Source organism: Taudactylus pleione, unplaced genomic scaffold (genome assembly GCF_031769625.1).
Source record: "Taudactylus pleione unplaced genomic scaffold, aTauple2 ptg003151l, whole genome shotgun sequence".
Classification (NCBI taxonomy): Eukaryota; Metazoa; Chordata; class Amphibia; order Anura; family Myobatrachidae; genus Taudactylus; species Taudactylus pleione.
Window position 1 is genome coordinate 102812 of NW_028287510.1, and position 24689 is coordinate 127500.

Sequence of the window (24689 nt, forward strand, 5' to 3'; positions counted from 1 at the left end):
GAGGGGGAGCTGGCAACTGGGCACCTCTAGAAAGCTCAACATGGGTGCCACTGGGGCAGTGATGGTGCCATCCACTTGGACTTGCACCTTCCGCGGTGGCATAAAATCACACACCCCTAATTACGGCTTTGATGATCAATGTTTGACAGGTCAGACACAAGCCCATTGCCCTGTTGGCAAGCAGATTATTCTATGTACTATCTATGGTACAATTTATTGAGGAAAGCTACAGTACTTGCACTATAAGCAATGCATCTCCATTGCATTGTAAGTACAAATCCACCAACATGAGTGGATGTTCGGAAACTCCTCCCACCCATCAAAACTTCCTGTCCATGGAAATAAAAGGTCATCAATGGACCATCAGCTGCCAGTGACAGCAGCACATAAATTACTAGAGGGGGGCAGAGCCTGGAGGCAGGACGCACATCGGTTTCACTGAGTGTGTCTGAGGTTTTGGTCATAAGCCCAGATACCCCAAATTAGGGTCAGACCCTAAGAGATCTGAGCTATGAGTGCATATCAGTGCCCTTCCCGATCTGAATTACCCTCTATACATTTATATCTACGTTCATCCACAAAACAACTCACTGTGTTCTATAATAGCTTAAAAAAAAAAAAAAAAAAAGAGCCTTACCTGTTACAATTAAACTCCACAGTGGCGCCCAAACAACTACAATGGACCCATCTATACATGACCATTATAGACAGAATAAAAGGCTTTATATTCAATTGTGTACTATCAAGGGCAAATAGGACGGCCCCTTGTAATCTGCAGCCGGGCGCAGCAGTGACGTATTCGGGCATTGCGCACAAGCAGGAGATGCAATTCACATCCCGCTGGTCACTCACCAGTTTTCTTTTATTTATTAGGGTGTAACCTCTGCAGCTAAAGCTTCCCATCCGGCTCTTATATACAGTTACGTGGCTGTTACCTATCTCTCTCAGTCTAGGGTGTGGCAGACACTCAGTGTTATTACTAATGTTAGTGTGACCTGTGTAGCGGTACCCACTTGCGCTGGCGGTGAGACTTCCTCACTGGGCACAGCTCCTGGAACAGTTTCTGATTGGTCAGTCTGGCCGCCAGAAGGAATTTGTTGGTGGAAATGAAATCATCGATGACCTGTTTCTTCATCCCCCGCGCCTGGAGAAAGAGAAGACGTTTACTCACATTCCGTTTAGGGCCCAGAAGCCCTGGGGAGTAACGGTAAGGAGAGAGCGCGCCCGCCGGCACGTACCTGCACCACGTCCGCTGGCTTGTTAACGTGCTCTTTGAAGACCAACATAGTGGGGGCATACATGTTAATATTGTACTGGCTGCTCATCTGCTCCGTTTCCCTCCGGCCAAGGTCCACGTAGCCGAACGACAAGTAATCTTTATAGGCAAATGCCGTTAACTGCGAGGAAGAAGAACAGACGGTGAATTCATATTCTCTGCGATTAAATATAGAGGTTTTATATGTAATTATTTTATATTATGAGGCCCGGTAGAACTTGTCTCTTGACTGGTCACCGGCCCTTACCTTGTAGATTAGTGGTACAGGGGGCATCTGATCAAAGAGGAGCACGTGGGGCTTATTTTCCTGCTGCCAGTTGGACAGGAACCGGATGTAGTTTTTATCGGTTATCTGCAAGAGGAGATGGTCGTTATAGGAATATTTCTGACATCGCAAATCTCTTGTCTCAGTCGGCGACATCGGGTCGGTTTAGTCTCACCTGGTCCACCAGATTTCCCGGAAGAAGACTTTCCACAAAGTGTCGGAGGTTTTCCCGCAGGACGGCATTGTGAAAGAATGAAATCTTCCCGTTAATTACGCCTAGGATGGACGGGGTGCTGTGTGCGCCAAGATGGTGAGCCAGTCGTCTCTCGTACCCAGCGTGCACCACTCCGATGCCTACACCTGTAAGGGCAGAGTTCACATCAGATATACATTTATATACAACAAAGGAGGTCTGTCTTATGGGCGTGTTATGGCAGTGTGGCGTGTCGCTGAAGTGATCGCGTAGACAAACGCTCAGACGAAATATTTACGGCTGCCATATAGCTGGTGCGACTGATGGTGGAGTCTACGGGTGACCACCAAAAGATGTGGTTGTGTCTGCGTCCACCTCTGAATCAGGACCAAAATAAGGCCTCACAGAACATCCTAGAATTGTGACAGAAAACCCCCCCTATGGGCGCCCTTTCCCCAGTTTGATCATTCTGACCACAAAAGAAGAACAACTCACTTCTGACAGGGACTTTTGTTTAAACGTCTGAGGCGCGTTCTTCCTGCTCGATCCTAGGTGGGGCGAGCGTTTTCGGGTGTGCAGACTAACGTGTAGGTTGAAAGGTCATCTGACATGCGCCAATTCTATTTGAAAAGATACTAGTCACATCCTCATTTCCCTACGCACTGCTGTACGACCCGGCAGGCATCTCCAACTACTGAGCTTGTACACCGCCATGTCATTATAATTAACAGGACGATAAGAATTTCAAGAAAAATAACTGTGAATCTCCTACGGAGCCCTACACTAGGGGTTCCTGCGTCCTCGCTCATTGCGAAACGCACAGCGAGTCACAGCAGGGTCCGATCAGCCTACGTACCCAGCCCCTCCAGCTCCTGCACCACCTCCTTCCACACGGGCTCAATGTGGATGCAGCTGAAGCACCAGTCGGAGGTGATCTTGATGAGGTAGGGCTTGCGGAAGCTGTCCGGGACCACCTCGTTGATGTAGTGGGAGAACTGCAGGAGGTACTTCTCGTCAATGGAGTCCCTGCGTTCCGAGTTGAAGGGGAAGTGGAAGAAGGACTCGTCGAAGTAGAAGCTGTCGTGGAAGTGGTGGTGCTGTTGCTGTGCGTAACCCTGGTTCTCGCCCACGTCCCCGTACCGGTCATAGTTTGTCCTCTTCTCCTCGTTGGAGAGAATCTAAAGGGTTAATAAGGGTAATATAGAAAGAGATATAATCATTGACATGTGCGGGATAGATGCTCACTAAACAAAAACCCAATGCAAAAAAAGAGATTTCTAGGAGCAATTTAAATCATTTCTACAATTTGCCACCACGTGATATAAAATGCGCAGTGAGGTTGCACCGACGACTGTAAAAGCTGCTAGCAGAGTCACCTGCTGCGTGTAACGTCGTATTTGTCAGCGACTAGTCACTCGGGCGCAAGAGCAGCGTACCAAACGTCAGCGAGAAATCCCAGCACGCATTCCGCACCACTTCTCTAGAGCTTGCGAACAGTTTAAACTAAAAACGTTTGTGCGACCAAACGTTTTACCCCAGCGGGGTTATTGCTGGTCTGCGTTCACATATGACGGCGTTATTGTGAAACGCTGTTTTTAGTCAACAAACATAGCGATTAAAATAAGTGGTTGATGTGTGTAGGTGCTTTTATGGTAGGTTTACGTAACCTGGCTCTGCTGCTCGACTGTTGTGGAACTACAGCCCCCAGAATGCCCCGTATAACCATGCTTTCCTCACCTCTGCTATTAGTAACACTACATTAAATAAAAACTTCATAGTAATAAAGAATTAAGGTCATCAGATACCTCGTAAGCTTTGCTGACTTGTATAAACTTGTCCTCTGCTCCAGGATTCTTGTTTTTGTCGGGATGCCTGAAATGAACGAGACGTTTGCTCTATTATTGGTCCCAGTAAAAGCCCCCAAGTCGGTATGATTCATTTACATTATGTGCAACATACGATGCAGCCCACAAGATGAGGAATGGGATTATTGGGGTATAGCTGGGCACACAGTGGGTCTCGCTAGATAATATACTCACCATTCCCTGGCCAGCTTCTTGTAGGCCTTTTTAATGTCCGCCTGGCTCGCTGTCCGGCTTACACCCAGAATGCGATAGGGGTCGAAATCAGCAGCCGACAGGATCTTCAGAGCCAGGACTAGGAATACCAGAAACCGCCAGAGGAGGCGCAATTTCCTGTGGCCCATATCTCACGTTGTCTCAGTGCCTGGAATGACAAGAGGAAGTTACTTGCTGCAGCTGCTGATAGAGCTAAAAGGTCCTCTATACACAGAGCTTTGGTTGTGTTAAAACAAGACGGAAGGAGGATGTAGGGTTGGAGGGTGCACAGAGAAGGGGGGGACTAGTCTTCATTCTAGCACCCTGCACCTGTCACAACCTGTGCAGTTCCTCTTTCCTGCCTGGGGTGTCGCTCTCTGCTCTGGTACTGATGCAGAAAACTGCTGTGATTCATGTGCTAGAAGCACCAGAGCAAAAAGTGACACCCTGGACAGGAAAGAGGAACTGCACGGGTTGTGACAGGTGCAGGGTGCTAGAATGAAGACTAGGGGACTGATACTTCAGATGATACGTAATCCCCTTTACACAGTCACTTATCAGAACATGTGTACAAGTATTTTCATGTAAAGCCGACACTGCCGCGGTCTTACGCAGAACATGTGTACGGTATCAGCCAGCCCCGCTTCTAGCTTCCTATATTAATGTACTCCCCATGTACAGACACAAGTCACTGCTGCACCTGCAGGTCTATTCATGTATTAATAACGCCACAACATATTACTTAGCGCTGTATGTCTGAGCGATCGGGATACAAACGGCATACAATGACCTGAAACTGAAGGTATAGAGTTTTTCTATTTCTATTATTTTTTAAACAAATGTCCAGTACATACAGGTTGTATATTACTGTGTACTACAGGGGAAGTGTCTGATATAACACAACGTAATAAACCTTTTCTATCCTTATTTTATTGGAGATATTATACCTCATAACGGAGAATGGGCAGAGATTGGGACACGTTTTATTGATGACTTGATTGGACCCGATACCTGAAGGTATTGCACAGATTGTCATATATTACATTTATATTACTATGCTTTATTATTGTTGGCGTTACTGGAACTTTAACTGAAAGGACAATTTTGCGCATCTATGAGCCTCTGTGATCACCCCGAGGCATCATTATCCAAGCTGCCCTTGTTCTGGGGGCTGGACGGGCCGCAGCTATAACATGTGGCAGATAAGGTGATGAGGCCCTTCTGTGACCGGACTCTCACTGTTACGCAGGCCACCTAGGTGTAGCTAAACAGGGGCCTCTCTCTAAGTGGACAAGACATTCAAGTTAAACAATAATATACGTATTATTTGCAGACGCCAAACTCTACTGCCCTGGGAGGGAGGAATGACAGACACAAGTTCTGGTACACGCAGGTAAGTACGTGGAACCTGACGAGGTGCCCATCACTTGGGTTTGCAAAACCGCTTGTATGGTGATAGGCGCAGTAGTGTTGGCCGTGGGTAGCCAAGCAATAAGGGACTGAGAAGAGGGGATGTCACGGAACCCCCCAATCACAGTGATGATTCATAGGGGTACAATTTCTAAAGTGAGATTTTAGAAGTGGAAATGTTGCCCATAGCAACCAGATTCTAGCTATTATCTTCTAGAAGATATGTAAAGCGTGTAGTATACATAACACACTGTACATAACACACTGTACATATATACATAACACACTGTACATATATACATAACACACTGTACATATATACATAACACACTGTACATATATACATAACACACTGTACATATATACATAACACACTGTACATATATACATAACACACTGTACATATATACTGTACATAACACTGTACATATATACTGTACATAACACACTACATATATACTGTACATAACACACTACATATATACATAACACACTGTACATATACACTGTACATAACACACTGTACATATATACTGTACATATATACATAACACACTGTACATATACATAACACACTGTACATATATAACAAGAGATATGGTAAGAACTTACCTTTGTTATCTCTGTTTCTACGAAGTCCATAGGGTCCACAGGGTTGACCTTGGGGTATAGGTTGGGAACCAAATCCGGGCACCACGCAGTTAAAGCTTTTAGCTCCCAGGATGCACTGGGTCCACTCTCCCTATAACCCCACCCCCAAGCCAGAGGCACCTCAGTTTGTAAGTAGCCAAAGGCCGGAGGAGGAGAGAAAAAGAGAGAGAAAACTGGAACACTCAATAACCATACTCACCGAAATGGGAGACGGAAAACCGGTGACCAGCCACACAGCCCATATGAAGCCAGGTGCGTCAGGGCGGGCGCCCTGTGGACCCTATGGACTTCGTAGAAACAGAGATAACAAAGGTAAGTTCTTACCATATCTCTTGTTTTCTACTTCAGGGTCCATAGGGGGTCCACAGGGTTGACCTTGGGGATGTCCCAAAGCAGTTCAACCAAGGGTGGGGACGCTCCTGTGCTGAGAGGAGAATCCGTCGCCAAAAAGGAAGCATCCTGAGAGGCAAAGGAAACCAATGCCTAGAACCTTAAAAAGGTGTGGACAGAAGACCACGTGGCCACCTAGTAAGGCAAAACAGCCGAGGTGCCACAGCGAGCCGCACACGAGGGTCACATGGCCCGAGAAAAAACAAGCATCAACAACAGGAAGGCCTACCCATGGGTAGGCCCCTGAGGAAGACCTACGAGGCCATCCAAGTCAACATTTGGTTATAGGCCGGCCATCCTTTCCTGTGAAAACCAGAAATCTCAGACCACCAATAAGGAGTCCGATTTCCGTAAGGAACCTGAACGGATCACATAAATCCAAAGAGGCCAGACCACAGTCAATGAGGCCACACCAGCCGAGAGGACTGGGGACAGAATGGCCGTACCATAAGTTCCAGAATAATATGGAACCTGAAAACCACTAAGAAGAAACACAGGGCGAGAGCAACTCCCACCCTGACATGATGCCCTCCAGAAGAGGGAGCTACATGAGAACGCTCCCAATTCAGACACTCTCCTGGTTGATATAAACACCCTGAGAGAAAGAGAGAGCCTAAGCAATAGACCATGTAATGGCTATCACAACCAGCGGTTCCATTGACTGTCCCCGGAGGTAACGAAGAACCACTACTTACTCCCAAGGAGTCCCTAGGGAGGACAAATGGAGGCATAATCAAGAAAACACTCCAAAGGATGAACTGGATACCAGAGTGAAGCAATTCCATATCTTAACCATACTGACAGTGTAGAGATCCGCACTGTCAGGAAGACCAGGCCAAGTGTGAAACCCAAGCCAGCCGGAAGGAATGCCAGAATATCTGGAAATCCTGGACACCGGAGGATTGTATCGACAGGTACAATACCATAAGATTTATGGCTGCCACAGTTTGTGGTAGGTCCCAGCAAAAGCTGATCCATGTGCTCTAATCATTCCAACGATGACAAAGCCAGGGAAGCCGTAAGACCACTGTAAGGACACAGTCAAAGACAAACGACCCAGGTCCAAGGTAAAACCAAGGACCCTGAGACAACAGGTCCGGGCAGTGAAGCATCAGGGATGGAGTATCGATGTAGAGACTCCGAAGATCCAAGTACCCCTGACATCTGGGGCAAGCAGGAACCACCAGCAGGAAAGCATCTCCGTCTCGATTGAAAACACTTCCAAAGACCTCGAGGAAGAAGGGAGACCGGAGAACACAGGTACACAAAGTGGAAGGACCACTTCACCGACAAAGAGTCGCTGAAGTTTGCTTCAGAATCCCCAGAGCTGAACTGTAACACCCTAGTGTGATAAAGTCAGAAGGCCATGAGGGTCACCTCAGGGGGGCCCCCCCTGCTCACCAGGAGATGAAACCTCTCTTGGGGAAGAGACTAGTCCCCGGGATGCACATCGTGACGGCTGAGGACTCCCGCTTCCCAATGGAGAGCTCCTGAAATGAACGCTGCCGAGATGGTCGGGAGGAGACCCTCGGACTATGTCCGAATATGTGACATACCTGTCATTGCCACCCAACGAACAGTGTTGCTAAAAAGGAAGCCACTGTCCTGACCCTGTCGGACTGAACCTTTTCAGGTTCACCGGGAAACAAGAGTTATGCCAGAGTAAGTTAATTGACAGGGTGGAATCGACAGACGTCCAACTGCACTGAAAAGGATTCGGTCCAGACACTGTCCCTAGCAAAGAAAACCCTGGACGAGATGGCCATAGCCACCCGGACAGGGACCGACTTGCCTCCGGAGAGAGCATCATCGTTTGAACAGTTATCCGACAGAAAAAACTCATTCCATCTGGAGATGAGCCAATTATGGAAAGGCCTGGAATGGAACTGAGCCCATTCCACCATGCATCCCAGAGTGTAAAGACATCTGTCGACTGCGCAGACAACCATGTACTCCTAATGGAAGAGAGGAGATTCCGTCTTACGCCAGAAGAATTCTCAGATTCTGAGAACCCAGCAGGGATCCTAGATGAAGAATACCCAGAGAGGGATGCAGGGAGGACTTTTTCCCCGTTGATTAAACGTCTGCACCCTGAAGAAGCCACAGTCATCCTGACCTGGCCGTAAAGTACCCCGGTGATCCCGCTAAGAGCAGGAGGCCGTCCAGGTACAGGAGCATTGGGATATACTGAACAGAAGAACTGTCAGAAAATCCAAAACGCTGGTAAACCCCTGTGGGGCTGAGGACAGTCCCAACAGGCAGAGCCCGAAAAATTGTAAGTGTTGCTGTGATACAGCAAACCTCAGCCCATGCTGAGGAAAGGTCTCTGTAAGTACCCGTAGGCACGCGTCCTGTATATCCAGTGATACCCTAAAGTCCCCAGGTTCCAAACATCGTATGATGGAGCATAGGGATTTCCTCCTGAGCCCAGGTAGCTTTAGGAACTGGTTCAGGGAATTGAGACAGAGAACAGGCCAAAGAGGACCATTCAGCCACCGCACCAGAAAGAAAACAGAACAACCAGTCCCTCACTGAGATAGTGGGGATGGCCCAATTAGCTCCGCTTACCGCAACAACTGCATAGCTTTCTGGATCTGTAAGGCCCTTGTAAAGAGGGCGTACCCTCCTACCCACGTAGCCGCGGCAACTTGACACTAATACCGGGCGAACTGAGAAAATCGGTATCTCCCAGTTGTAGGCCTGTCCCGTCAGACTGAAGAGATATCCGTAGGTTCAGAAGCAGGATCGGCTGGCAGTCCAGGCCTGCTCGGTACTGGATATGTCGGCCCTTGTAGATGCCGACAGTCTACGAAGAAACAGACCTTTAGGCTGACCGAGAGGACAAAAAAGACTTAACAGACTTAGTCTGAGGCCTTGTAGTGTGCATAGCTGAAAGCGGTAAACTTGTCGTTAGTAATACTGCCAATGTTACTACAATCTTGTCAAGGTCAGGACCAAACAATATCAACCCTAAAGATGGTATCTGCACCTCTGCATTCTCAGAGCGCAGCCATAGGGTATTACGGAGGATACAGTCGCAGCCGGAACTCTGAAAGTTAGGAGACTGGTATCCAATATAGGCATGTCCACCTATGACAACTGCATATATTACATGAGCGACCAAATACATTTGAACCCCCGACGTGTTGGAGGGGAAAAAAACGTTACAAATGCATCAACCCAATATGCAATAGTATTAACCAACCATGCTATAGCCATGGTAGGATGGGTAACAACTCCCGAAAGCAAGTATACTGATTTCAGGCAGAGTTACCACCTACGGATCCGAAGAATCCGACCACGCAGGAATGGGAGGCGTAGTAACGTCTGTAATCAGACGAGTAACACGCCCATCCCCCCCAGGAGGGGCTCGTGATGCCCTCAGGGAATTTGGGACAGGAGGCCAAACACTGTTGTAACACCTCCTATCTGGCAACAGCCAGAGTCCCGCTATGCGATCCACCCGCTAGTCAGCAACAGGTAACCCGAAGGCACGCAATACTGAGGGTGTATGATACAGGTGCAGGTCAACATTCACTCTAACCAGAATGGACCTGCTACCAGCCCTAAAGCAGGGATAATAATACCTGAAATAGGCTTCCCCCCGTGTAAGAGGGAAAGAGCCCCGAACAGTACCCAGTTCACGGCAGAGCCAACTGGGAAGTAACCACAGGGCGTCAACCACGCCAATTAGCGTTTCGTAGAAAACGACATCCACCCAGGGTGGCTGTTGTGGTAATCCCTGCAAGGGGAATGACAGACTATTGTGGCACCAGGGGGAATTCATATACTGCAAAAAACCCCTGCAGGGAGCGGTAGTCTGTGTCACAGGGGAAGAGTGCAAGAAGCTGCGAGATACCCTGAGATGAAAAGGGCAGTATGGTGAAGTAACCCCAAGTGAGGTACAACAATGGGGCCCGCCCGGCGATCCGCAATTGAGAGGATCCCGAGAAAACAAACCGCCCAAGGGGGTCGTGAAAGAGGCCGGCACCAGATGACGCCACATACAGAACCCTTTATGAGTCAAATCCTCCGCACTAACACCTGCAGCACATGACTTGCAGGATAGTAAAAATGGGTGCAGTATAACGCTCTATCTCCTGGTCAGACATATCTGACCCATCTTGGCGGAAATATTAAGCAGCACTATACTGGTCCTGACTGATGCCAAAAATAGCTGCAGGGACCCATTTTCAGCGTATGCAACACACAGTTCCATCTAAAATATGGCAACGTGCAGCACGCAACAGTATGTGACAAACCACACAAATATTAACAAGTATATAAATGTGAGGTCTCAGAACCACCCTAAGTACAGCTGTATTAGGGCAGATAAAGAAAAGGGATAGATATACACTGACAGGTGAGAGAATAAAGTACAGTCAGCACTAGCATAAGTCACATACAATGCAGATATATACATATATACATAAACATGTCATATAATATACTGCACTATTACACTGCATTCAACTGCCCAGATTCAGTGTCTGGGAAGGCTACAGCGCTGTGTACACTGACCTGATGGTGAGGTACGCAGGGGGACTGGACTCACTGCCATCTCCAGAGATTTCTGCTGCACCACAGAGATAAAATGGCCGCTGGAGACCTCAGAAGAAGCGTGGCCCGCGGAGGAAGCAGCTCAGCGACGCCAGACTATGGATACTGAAAGGCGCGCTGAGCTGAGGGGAGGAGCCGCTGTAACAGGGAAGGCTGCCTCCCCTGGCCGGCTATTAACCCCCGGGACGCCGGCTCCCTGCACCGATCGTTAAGTCCCTGGTGGTCTAGTGGACACACGGGGTATGGGGGGCCCGCCGCCACTGCCGGCGCCTCCGGTCTGTCCCCTGAGACCGGAGGCACAGGACTGCATTTGAAATGCGCGGATCACCGCAAGCGGTGATCCGCGACCTTACCTGCTCCCCGTGGATCCGGCAGCAGTCCTGGGCGCCCGCAGAGTCCGGCTAGTACAGACTCTGGGGTCCCGCTGAGATCCCCAGATCTGTACTGGCGTCTCAGCGCCAGCGGGGTGACGGAGCGGCAGCTTAGACGTCCTATGGACAGTCCGACGCTGCCGCTCTGAAGAGTCCAAAGTCTATGAAAAAACTTTGTCCCTAAAAAAATAAAATAAGCTTAGGGGCTGCTAATCAGCTCCCCCTGCGCTAACGGTGACCCGACTCCGGCCGGGCACCAACTTAAACTGAGGTGCCTCTGGCTTGGGGGTGGGGTTATAGGGAGAGTGGACCCAGTGCATCCTGGGAGCTAAAAGCTTTAACTGCGTGGTGCCCGGATTTGGTTCCCAACCTATACCCCAAGGTCAACCCTGTGGACCCCCTATGGACCCTGAAGTAGAAACTGTACATATATACATAACACTGTACATATATACTGTACATAACACACTGTACATATGTACATAACACTGTACATATATACTGTACATAACACACTGTACATATATACTGTACATAACACACTGTACATATATACATCACACTGTACATATATACTGTACATAACACACTGTACATATATACATAACACTGTACATAACACACTGTACATATATACTGTACATAACACACTGTACATATATACATAACACACTGTACATATATACTGTACATAACACACTGTACATATATACATAACACACTGTACATATATACTGTACATAACACTACATATATACATAACACACTGTACATATATACTGTACATAACACACTGTACATATATACATAACACTGTACATAACACACTGTACATATATACTGCACATAACACTGTACATATATACTGCACATATATACATAACACTGTACATATATACATAACACACTGTACATATATACATAACACACTGTACATATATACATAACACACTGTACATATATACATAACACACTGTACAAATATACATAACACTGTACATATATACATAACACTGTACATATATACATAACACACTGTACATATATACATAACACACTGTACATATATACATAACACACTGTACATATATACATAACACACTGTACATATATACATAACACACTGTACATATATACTGTACATATATACATAACACTGTACATATATACATAACACTGTACATATATACATAACACTGTACATATATACATAACACTGTACATATATACATAACACTGTACATATATACATAACACTGTACATATATACATAACACTGTACATATATACATAACACACTGTACATATATACATAACACTGTACATAACACACTGTACATATATACTGCACATATATACATAACACTGTACATATATACATAACACACTGTACATATATACATAACACACTGTACATATATACATAACACACTGTACATATATACATAACACACTGTACATATATACTGTACATATATACATAACACTGTACATATATACATAACACTGTACATATATACATAACACACTGTACATATATACATAACACTGTACATATATACATAACACTGTACATATATACATAACACACTGTACATATATACATAACACTGTACATAACACACTGTACATATATACTGCACATATATACATAACACTGTACATATATACATAACACACTGTACATATATACATAACACTGTACATATATACATAACACACTGTACATATATACATAACACACTACATATATACATAACACTGTACATATATACATAACACTGTACATATATACATAACACACTGTACATATATACATAACACACTGTACATATATACATAACACACTGTACATATATACATAACACACTGTACATATATACATAACACACTGTACATATATACATAACACACTGTACATATATACATAACACACTGTACATATATACTGTACATAACACTACATATATACATAACACACTGTACATATATACTGTACATAACACACTGTACATATATACATAACACTGTACATAACACACTGTACATATATACTGCACATAACACACTGTACATATATACTGCACATATATACATAACACACTGTACATATATACATAACACACTGTACATATATACATAACACACTGTACATATATACATAACACACTGTACATATATACATAACACACTGTACATATATACTGCACATATATACATAACACACTGTACATATATACTGCACATAACACACTGTACATATATACATAACACTGTACATAACACACTGTACATATATACTGCACATAACACACTGTACATATATACATAACACACTGTACATATATACATAACACACTGTACATATATACATAACACACTGTACATATATACATAACACACTGTACATATATACATAACACACTGTACATATATACTGCACATATATACATAACACACTGTACATATATACTGCACATAACACACTGTACATATATACTGTACATAACACACTGTACATATATACATAACACACTGTACATATATACATAACACTCTGTACATATATACTGCACATATATACATAACACACTGTACATATATACTGCACATAACACACTGTACATATATACATAACACTGTACATAACACACTGTACATATAAACTGCACATAACACTGTACATATATACATAACACACTGTACATATATACATAACACACTACATATATACATAACACTGTACATATATACATAACACACTGTACATATATACATAACACACTGTACATATATACATAACACACTGTACATATATACATAACACACTACATATATACATAACACACTACATATATACATAACACACTACATATATACATAACACTGTACATAACACACTGTACATATATACTGCACATAACACACTGTACATATATACATAACACTGTACATATATACATAACACTGTACATATATACATAACACACTGTACATATATACATAACACACTGAACATATATACATAACACACTGTACATATATACATAACACACTGTACATATATACATAACACACTGTACATATATACTGCACATAACACACTGTACATATATACTGCACATAACACACTGTACATATATACATAACACACTGCACATATATACTGCACATAACACACTGCACATATATACTGTACATATATACTGCACATAACACACTGTACAGCCATAGCCAAAAGTTGAGAATGACACAAGTATTGGTTATCACAAAGTTTGCTGCTTCAGTGTTTTTAGACCTTTATGTCAGATGTTACTACGGTATACTGAGGTAACATTACAGCAATACATAAGTGTCAGAGGTTACTATGGTATACTGAGGTAACATTACAGCAATACATAAGTGTCAGATGTTACTATGGTATACTGAGGTAACATTACAGCATGACATAAGTATCAGATGTTACTATGGTATACTGAGGTAACATTACAGCATTACATAAGTGTCAGATGTTACTATGGTATACTGAGGTAACATTACAGCATTACATAAGTGTCAGATGTTACTATGGTATACTGAGGTAACATTACAGCATTACATAAGTGTCAGATGTTACTATGGTATACTGAGGTAACATTACAGCATGACATAAGTGTCAGATGTTACTATGGTATACTGAGGTAACATTACAGCATGACATAAGTGTCAGAGGTTACTATGGTATACTGAGGTAACATTACAGCATTACATAAGTGTCAGATGTTACTATGGTATACTGAGGTAACATTACAGCATTACATAAGTGTCAGATGTTACTATGGTATACTGAGGTAACATTACAGCATTACATAAGTGTCAGAGGTTACTATGGTATACTGAGGTAACATTACAGCATTACATAAGTGTCAGATGTTACAACGGTATACTGAGGTAACATTACAGCATTACATAAGTGTCAGATGTTACTACGGTATACTGAGGTAACATTACAGCATTACATAAGTGTCAGATGTTACTACGGTATACTGAGGTAACATTACAGCATTACATAAGTGTCAGATGTTACTACGGTATACTGAGGTAACATTACAGCATTACATAAGTGTCAGATGTTACTACGGTATACTGAGGTAACATTACAGCAATACATAAGTGTCAGATGTTACTACGGTATACTGAGGTAACATTACAGCATGACATAAGTATCAGATGTTACTATGGTATACTGAGGTAACATTACAGCATTACATAAGTGTCAGATGTTACTATGGTATACTGAGGTAACATTACAGCATGACATAAGTATCAGATGTTACTATGCTATACTGAGGTAACATTACAGCATGACATAAGTGTCAGATGTTACTATGGTATACTGAGGTAACATTACAGCATGACATAATATGAGATATGGTAAGAACTTACCCTTGTTATCTCTATTTCTACGAAGTCCATAGGGTTCCACAGGATACCTTGGGGTATAGGTGTGACGTCAGTCGCAGGGCACCAAAGAGTTAAGCTTTCAGCCTCCCAGGATGCACTAGGTCCCCCTCCTATACCCCGCCCCCGGGCCAAGGCACCTCAGTTAGTTACCAAGCAATAGGCCGGAGGAGGAGAAGGAAGAGAGAGAACAAAGATCTGGACACATACAAGAATCACATTCTCACCAGAGGGAGACGGAAAACCGGTGACCAGAGCAAAGCCCATCTGCAGCACAGGTGCGACAGGGCGGGAGTCCTGTGGAACCCTATGGACTTCGTAGAAATAGAGATAACAAGGGTAAGTTCTTACCATATCTCATATTTTCTACTTCAGGGTCCATAGGGTATCCACAGGATACCTTGGGGATGTCCCAAAGCAGTATCCTTTAAGGGTGGGGACGCTCCTGTGCAGAAAGGAGAATCCGCCGCCCGAAGGAAGCATCCTGAGAGGCGAAGGTGTCAAACCTGTAATACCTCACGAAGGTATGGACAGAAGACCACGTAGCAGCCTTGCAGATCTGAACTGCCGAGGCACCACGTCGAGCTGCCCACGAAGGACCCACAGACCTAGTGGAATGAGCCTTCAGAGAAGGAGGGACCGGTAGGCCTTCATGAAGATAAGCTTCAGAAATAGCCATACGGATCCAGGCTGCCAAAGTTTGCTTTGAAGCAGGCCAACCCTTTTTACGGAAGCCAAAGAGGACAAACAAAGCGTCCGACTTCCTAAACGAAGAAGTGCGGTCAACATAAGTCCTTAAGGCCCGCACAACATCCAAAGAGGCCTCACCCACGGAAAGACCCGGTGAGTTAAAGGCCGGAACAACTATTTCCTCGTTAATATGAAACTGGGAAACAACTTTGGGAAGAAACTCGGGCCGAGTGCGGAGCACTGCCCTGTTCCCATAAAAAACCAAGAAAGGGGGTCTACAAGAAAGAGCCCCTAACTCAGAAACACATCTGGCCGAAGCAATGGCCAGAAGGAAAACAGTCTTAGCTGTTAGCCATTTAAGATCCACTGAGCCCAGTGGTTCAAACGGCGGTCCTTGGAGAGCCCTCAGGACCACAGCCAAATCCCAAGGCGCCACAGGTGGAACAAAGGGCGGCTGAATGCGGAGAACACCCTGCATAAAGGTGCGCACATCCGGGATTGTAGCAATCCTACGGTGAAACCAGACAGATAGGGCCGAAACCTGTACCTTCAAAGAAGCAAGGCGAAGCCCATGATCTAGTCCCACTTGCAGGAAGGCGAGAATCCGAGACAGACGAAACTCCCGCGGTGCATAACCTCTCGGTCGACACCACTGGAAGAACGTATGCCACACGCGATGGTATATCCTCGCGAAAGACGGTTTCCAAGCTCGCAACATGGTACGCACCACAGAGCTGGAAAACCCCCGGGACCTCAGCATGGCCGTCTCAACAGCCACGCCGTCAAAGACAGCCGAGTCAGGTCCGGGTGAAGGCAAGGACCCTGAGACAGAAGGTCCGGTCGTAGCGGCAACCGCAGAGGAATGTCCACGGACAGACCCTGAAGGTCTGAGAACCAGTGCCGTCTGGGCCACGCGGGAGCTATCAACAGGAGCGTCCCTCCTTCCTGTTTGAATTTCCGGATTACCCGTGGAAGAAGGGAGACCGGAGGGAACAGGTATGCGAACCGGAACGTCCACCGGACGGACAGAGCATCCACCAGAGACGCCCCTTTGTCTCTTGTGCGAGACCCGTACACCGGCAACTTGTTGTTGTGCCGGGACGCCATGAGGTCGATTTCTGGAAGACCCCACCTGTCCACCAGTAGTTGAAAAACGTCCGGGTGCAGGGACCATTCCCCCGGATGAACGTCCTGGCGACTTAGAAAGTCCGCCTCCCAATTGAGCACTCCCGGGATGAAGACCGCTGATATGGCCGGAAGATTGCGCTCCGCCCAAACCAGGATCCGAGAGACCTCTACGAGAGCCGCCCGACTGCGAGTTCCTCCTTGCCTGTTTATGTAGGCCACGGTGGTAGCGTTGTCCGACTGGACCTGCACCGGGCGACCCTGGAGAAACCGCTGTGCCTGCTGGAGAGCATTGAAGACCGCACGGAGTTCCAAGATATTTATTGGAAGCTCCGCTTCTGTCGGCGTCCACCTGCCCTGGAACAAGTGTGGACCCGAAACTGCTCCCCAGCCCCGAAGACTGGCGTCCGTTGTCAACAGGACCCAATTTGGAACCCAGAACGGACGTCCCTTGTTGAGGTGGGTCGTCTGTAACCACCACGTAAGGGACAGGCGAACCTCCTGGGTGAGCACAATCGTCTGGGACTTCAGAGACTGAGTCAGCCCGTTCCACTTGGACAGGATCAGGTGCTGCAGAGGTCTGGAGTGAAACTGGGCGTATTCCACCATGTCGAACACCGACACCATGGAGCCCAGTAACCTCATCGCCGAGTGTAAGGACACCCGGCGGCTGTGCAGACAACTGCGCACCCTTGACTGTAAAGCAGAGATCTTGTCCTCCGTCACGAAGATCCTTTGCTGTCCCGAGTCCAATAAGGCTCCAAGATGCAGAATCCTCCGAGACGGGATTAGAGTGGACTTCTGCCAGTTGATTAGCCAGCCGTGCCGTTGCAGCAGTGCAATGGTCAGGTCCAAGTGGCGTAACAGGAGCTCTGGAGATCCTGCCACCAATAACAGGTCGTCCAAATACGGCAACATGCGGACTCCCTGCAGCCGCAGAGAAGCCGCCATGACCGCCATCACCTTGGTGAAAACACGTGGTGCTGTTGCCAGGCCAAAAGGTAACGCCCGAAACTGGAAGTGGTCGCTGCTGATTGCGAACCTGAGGAACTGTTGATGGCGCCAAAGAATAGGGACATGCAGGTAAGCGTCCTGTATGTCCAATGACACCAAGTAGTCCCCAGGTTCCAGCGCCAGAATGATGGACCGTAGGGTCTCCATCCGAAACTTCGGGACCCGCAAAGACTTGTTGAGTGCTTTGAGGTTGAGAATCGGACGATATGACCCATTGGGTTTCTGTACCAAAAATAGATTTGAATAGAAACCCTGGCCCCACTGGGAGAATGGAACCGCCACTATAACTCCAGCCTGGAGCATAGTGTGCAATACCTTCCGCAGCTCCGTAGCCTTGTTCCGGTCTGATGGGAGACCCGTGGTGAAGAAGCGAGCCGGGGGTCTGTGCCGGAAGGAGAGGGCGTATCCGTGAGAAACCACCTCCAGAACCCAAGTGTCTGTCGTAGTGGTCGACCAACACTGGGCGAACTGTAGCAGGCGGCCTCCCACCCTGGGATCCCCCAAAGGGAGGCCCGGACCGTCAGGCCGCAGGCTTGTCATCTGGCTTGGGGGCCGGACGTCTGGTACTCCATGCCTGCTTCCGGGGCTTGACCGATTTCTTAGGGCCAGCCTGTCGAGGAAACGACTGTGGTTTGGGCCTGCCCTGGGCCCTAGATGACCGAAAGGACAATGGTCCCGAACCAGAAGGAGCAGCGGCCGACGGGAGACAGGCAGATTTGGCTGCCGCCAGCGTGGCCACAATCTTATCCAGATCCGGACCGAAGAGAACTTCTCCGGTAAACGGCAACGCTTCCAGACCTTTCTTGGAATCTGCGTCCGCCTTCCAGGATCGCAGCCACAAGGTGCGACGAGCAGCTACCGCTGCTGAAGAAATTCTAGACACCAGAGTACTAATGTCTAGAGCCGCCTCGTTGATGTAGGTGGCCGAATCACGGAGATTGCCAATCAACTCCGCCTGATCGGCCGGACAGTCGGATTCAAAAGAAGCCTCTAATGAATCCGCCCAGCGCTCCATCGCTCTGGCAACCCAGCAAATGGCCATAGCCGGCCGTGCTGCCCCCCCTGCAAGGGAATAAGCGGACTTCAGGCAGATTTCTACCTTGCGGTCCGTAGCATCCTTAAGGGAGGACATGGATGGCATCGGCAATGTGGCACTACGGACAAGACGGGTCACGTGAGAATCCACCTGTGGAGGGGATTCCCACTTCGCAAAATAATTATCCGCGAACGGATAAGCCACCGCCAGGCGTCTCTGCGGCTGGTATCTTTTGCCAGGTTGTTTCCACGCCTCCTCTAAATGGTCCACCAACTGACCCGAAAGAGGAAAGACTGTGGCATCGCCCTTCACATCTTTGAAAAAGGCATACTTAGATTTAGCCGCTGGGGGAACTTCGTCCTCAATCACCAAGGCTGTGCGGACCGCCCGAATAAGTCCAGGAATATATACTTTGGACTTAGCATCAGCGTCCTTAGTATGGAGAGGTTCCTGATCGTAAGGATCTAGAATCTCCCCATCATCAGACGTCCCTTCGTCATCCTCATAAGGAGCGGACAGAGACGCCACCGGCCTTTTATGAGACCGCATCACAGACTCCCCTTGCAACACATCCGACAAGTGCTGTACAGAACTCGTCAGGGAGTTAACCCACGCTGGCTCCTGAGAACCCGGGAGCGGGGAAATAGGGAGACTGTGGGGTACCACCAATTGTCGTGGGAACCCCTGCATGGGTGACGACACCACAGACTGCTGGGACAAACCCATCGGAGTAAACGCGGGCTGCGGAGCTAACTGGCCCACTAAAGCTGTTAACGCCTGATCGAAACAAGCCCAGGGCGGCTCCTGTACCGGTGCTGTAACCGTAATAGGCCGCGCCATGGACAAACACTGCCGGCAAAGGCCCTCCGCACTACCCTCCCCCTCCGCTAACGGTACTTTGCACGTGGTACACTGTAGCCGGAGGGGAAAATCACTTTCAGACATGATGGCACCACGTATGTGACCTCTCTCACCAATTAAGTATTAAATAGGCGAGAGACCACCCTGCAGCACCGCACCGCAAGGGCTTTAGCAGAAAGAACAGGGACAGTAATAAAGCTGACAGTTTAGAGAAGAAAAGTTACAGGCAGCAGCGCTAGCACAGTCACATACAATGCAGAGAAATAACAATTCCTGCACTAACAGCGCTGATCACTCAACTACACAGACACAGGGCCTGGTAGGACACAGCGCTGCATACACAGACCTGACCACAGCGGAGGAGAGGTATGCGGGGGGACCCAGACCACGATGCTTCCGTCCAGCGCTTCCAGCAGCGTTCACCATGCGTTCTGGAGAAGATGGCCGCCGAGGAGCAGAGAGGAGGCTGGCCTGGGGGAGGAGCGCTGCCACAGGACCAGTCGGCAGCATGCAGAGAGGGCTGTGTGCAGCGGGGAGGCGCCGGCTGTGAGACAGGGAAGGCGCGCTCCCCTGGCATGCATTTAACCCCTGGGACGCCGCAGCGCTACCGCTCTGCTGCGGTCCGCTGTCCCAGGGGGTAGTGGAAGCGCAGGTTGGTCGCCTGGCTCCACGCTGCAGCCAGTCCCCAGGGAGCCCCCTGCCTGGGGACTTAGGACCATGTGATCAGCGGGGACCCACCGCGGGACCCCGCTGCTTACCTCTGTCCCCCTTGAATCCGGCCATGGTCCGGAGCATCTGGGGTCACCGCTGTGACCCCAGACGCCCACCAGCATCCCCGGATCAGTACCGGCGTTCTGGTACCGGCGGGGTGTAGGGAAGACAGCATGGACGTCAGGACTGACTGTCCATGCTGTACATCCAGTTGTGCAGCCACAGCTGCATGAAGAATAAGCTTCAGGGGCTCTTCTAGCCCCCACTCCAACAGGTGCACCCGACTCCGGCCGGGCACCAAACTAAACTGGGGTGCCTTGGCCCGGGGGCGGGGTATAGGAGGGGGACCTAGTGCATCCTGGGAGGCTGAAAGCTTAACTCTTTGGTGCCCTGCGACTGACGTCACACCTATACCCCAAGGTATCCTGTGGATACCCTATGGACCCTGAAGTAGAAAAGTGTCAGATGTTACTATGGTATACTGAGGTAACATTACAGCATTACATAAGTGTCAGATGTTACTATGGTATACTGAGGTAACATTACAGCATTACATAAGTGTCAGATGTTACTATGGTATACCGAGGTAACATTACAGCATTACATAAGTGTCAGATGTTACTATGGTATACTGAGGTAACATTACAGCATTACATAAGTGTCAGATGTTACTATGGTATACCGAGGTAACATTACAGCATTACATAAGTGTCAGATGTTACTATGGTATATTGAGGTAACATTACAGCATTACATTAGTGTCAGATGTTACTATGGTATACTGAGGTAACATTACAGTATTACATTAGTGTCAGATGTTACTATGGTATACTGAGGTAACATTACAGTATTACATAAGTGTCAGATGTTACTATGGTATATTGAGGTAACATTACAGCATTACATAATTGTCAGAGGCTTTTATTGACAATTACATTAAGTTTATGCAGAGAGTGAATATTTGGAGTGCTGACCCTTCTTTTTCAAGACCTCTGCAATTCGCCCTGGCATGCTGTCACTCACCTTCTGGGCCACATGCTGACTGATGGCCGCCCAATCTTGCCTAATCAATGCTTGGAGTTTGTCAGAATTTGTGGGTTTTTGTTTGTCCACCCGCCTCTTGAGGATTGACCACAAGTTCTCAATGGGATTAAGGTCTGGGGAGTTTCCTGGCCATGCACCCAAAATTTTGATGATTTGTTCCCCGAGCCACTTAGTTATCACTTTTGCCTTATGGCAAGGTGCTCCATCATGCTAGAAAAAGCATTGTTCATCACCAAAGTGTACTTGGATAGTTGGGAGAAGTTGCTCTTGGAGGATGTTTTGGTACCATTCTTTATTCCTGGCTGTGTTCTTAGGCAAAATTGTGAGTGAGCCCACTCCCTTGGCTGAAAAGCCACCCCACATATGAATGGTCTCAGGATGCTTTACTGTTGGCATGACACAGGACACGTCAACGCGTTTCATCCCATCGATCACCGGGACTTTCTCAAGACTTGAGTATTGACAAAGTCCCGGTGATCGGCAGGACGAAACGCGTTGACGTCATCCAGGCATCCGGGGTCCCGACTGCTACCCTGATTGAGCACTCCGCTGCGCTCTCCGGAAAAGTTACGGCGAATTTCTGACCATCTGACAGCTTACCGCTGATCCTGCATACGGCTTCCTGCAAATCCTCTGGCAGCGGCTTCACACAGCCAGGCACGACCGTGGCCAGGACGGACCAACAGCGTGTACACGCCATACAGGTTATTTCATCTGTTTGCCTGCAGACTAATTACACATACTATTGCGGTCATTATTCCCACACTGGGACGCCAGTGGTGGGGAATTGTTGTCTGCAGAATTCTCTGCTAACACACGTTTGTGTTACTCAGTGACAGTGGAAGTGTGGATACAAGTATCACAGGATTAGACACATTGTTACCTGGGACTCTTGCTCATTTTTAGATACAAAAGTATCAATTAGATTCTAAACGGCACACTGCTATTTATACATTTGCGATTGCAATGCTATTCTATATTTACACATTTTTATTTCTGTTGTGATTGTTTATTATTGCGATTCATCCATATGCCATTTATTGGTACATTTATATATATTATATGTATTCAATGTTTTATTTTTTACATTTATATTTGCCTCTTGTTCCTTAACAGATAGCAAATCTTGTTATTGTGAATTCGCACAATATACCTATAGAGTGCCAAGCGCAGTATTCTATTTTTTTTTTCATTTTTGTCAAGAGACTGGTCTCCAGGGTTTTAACTATACCCTCACTACTTGCAGCAAGCGCTCTTGTATATATTATAACCAACAAGCGCCAGGTCTCCCAGTGACCACATTGTTGTTTTTTCGAAAAACACTGAAGCAGCCAACTTGTGAAAACCAAAACTTGTGCCATTCTCAAGACTTTTGCCCACGGCTGTACATATATACTGCAGATATATACATCACACACTGCACCTATATACTGCATATATACATATATAGGTGGTGTGTGATGTGTATGTATATATATAGGTGCAGTGTGTGATGTGTTTATAGAGGCAGTGTTTTTTATATATATATATATGCAGTGTTGTGTGTATGTATATATATATATATATGCAGTGTGTTATGTATAGTATGTGATGTATATCTGTATATTGTGTATGAGAATCATATATATATATATATATATGTGCGTGTGTGCAGTGCGTTATGTACATAGGTGCAGTTTGTTATGTATTATATATGTGTGTGTGCACTGTGTTACGTATAGTATATATATATATGTGTGTGTGTGCACTGTGTTACGTATAGTATATATATATATGTGTGTGAATTGTATATATGAGCTATATATGTGTGTGTTACATATAGTATATATATATATATATATATATATATATATATGTGTGTGTGAAGTTACGTATAGTATATATATATATATATATATGTGTGTGTGTGCAGTGTGTTACGTATAGTATATATATATATGTGTGTGTGTGCAGTGTTACGTACAGTATATATATATATATATATATATGTGTGTGCAGTGTGTTACGTATAGTATATATATATGTGTGTGTGTGTGAAGTTACGTATAGTATATATATATATGTGTGTGCGTGCAGTGTTACGTATAGTATATATATATATATATATATGTGTGTGTGTGTGCAGTGTGTTACGTATAGTATATATATATATATGTGTGTGTGTGCAGTGTTACGTACAGTATATATATATATATATGTGTGTGCAGTGTGTTACGTATAGTATATATATATGTGTGTGTGTGTGTGCAGTGTGTTACGTATAGTATATATATGTGTGTGCAGTGTTACGTATAGTATATATATGTGTGTGCAGTGTGTTACGTACAGTATATATATATATATATATATATATATATATATGTGTGTGTGCAGTGTTACGTATAGTATATATATGTGTGTGTGTGCAGTGTGTTACGTACAGTATATATATATATATATGTGTGTGTGCAGTGTTACGTATAGTATATATATATATATGTGTGTGTGTAGTGTGTTACGTATAGTATATATATATGTGTGTGTGTGCAGTGTGTTACGTACAGTATATATATATATATATATATATATGTGTGTGTGCAGTGTTACGTATAGTGT

General features: G+C 46.0%; 1 protein-coding gene across 1 annotated transcript in view; it reads right to left on the reverse strand.

Annotated features, from left to right (window-relative positions):
- Positions 1 to 24689, reverse strand: part of DNAJC16 (DnaJ heat shock protein family (Hsp40) member C16) — a 50700-nt gene that overhangs the window by 12058 nt on the left and 13953 nt on the right. Inside the window, exons 2-8 of the mRNA XM_088466466.1 lie at positions 3774 to 3960; positions 3540 to 3606; positions 2591 to 2912; positions 1717 to 1901; positions 1524 to 1628; positions 1239 to 1397; positions 1014 to 1144 (exon numbers count right to left, since the gene is read on the reverse strand). Coding sequence (XP_088322592.1) covers positions 1014 to 1144; positions 1239 to 1397; positions 1524 to 1628; positions 1717 to 1901; positions 2591 to 2912; positions 3540 to 3606; positions 3774 to 3940 — 1136 coding nt within the window. The 5' untranslated portion in view covers positions 3941 to 3960. The remainder of the gene's footprint in view (positions 1 to 1013; positions 1145 to 1238; positions 1398 to 1523; positions 1629 to 1716; positions 1902 to 2590; positions 2913 to 3539; positions 3607 to 3773; positions 3961 to 24689) is intronic.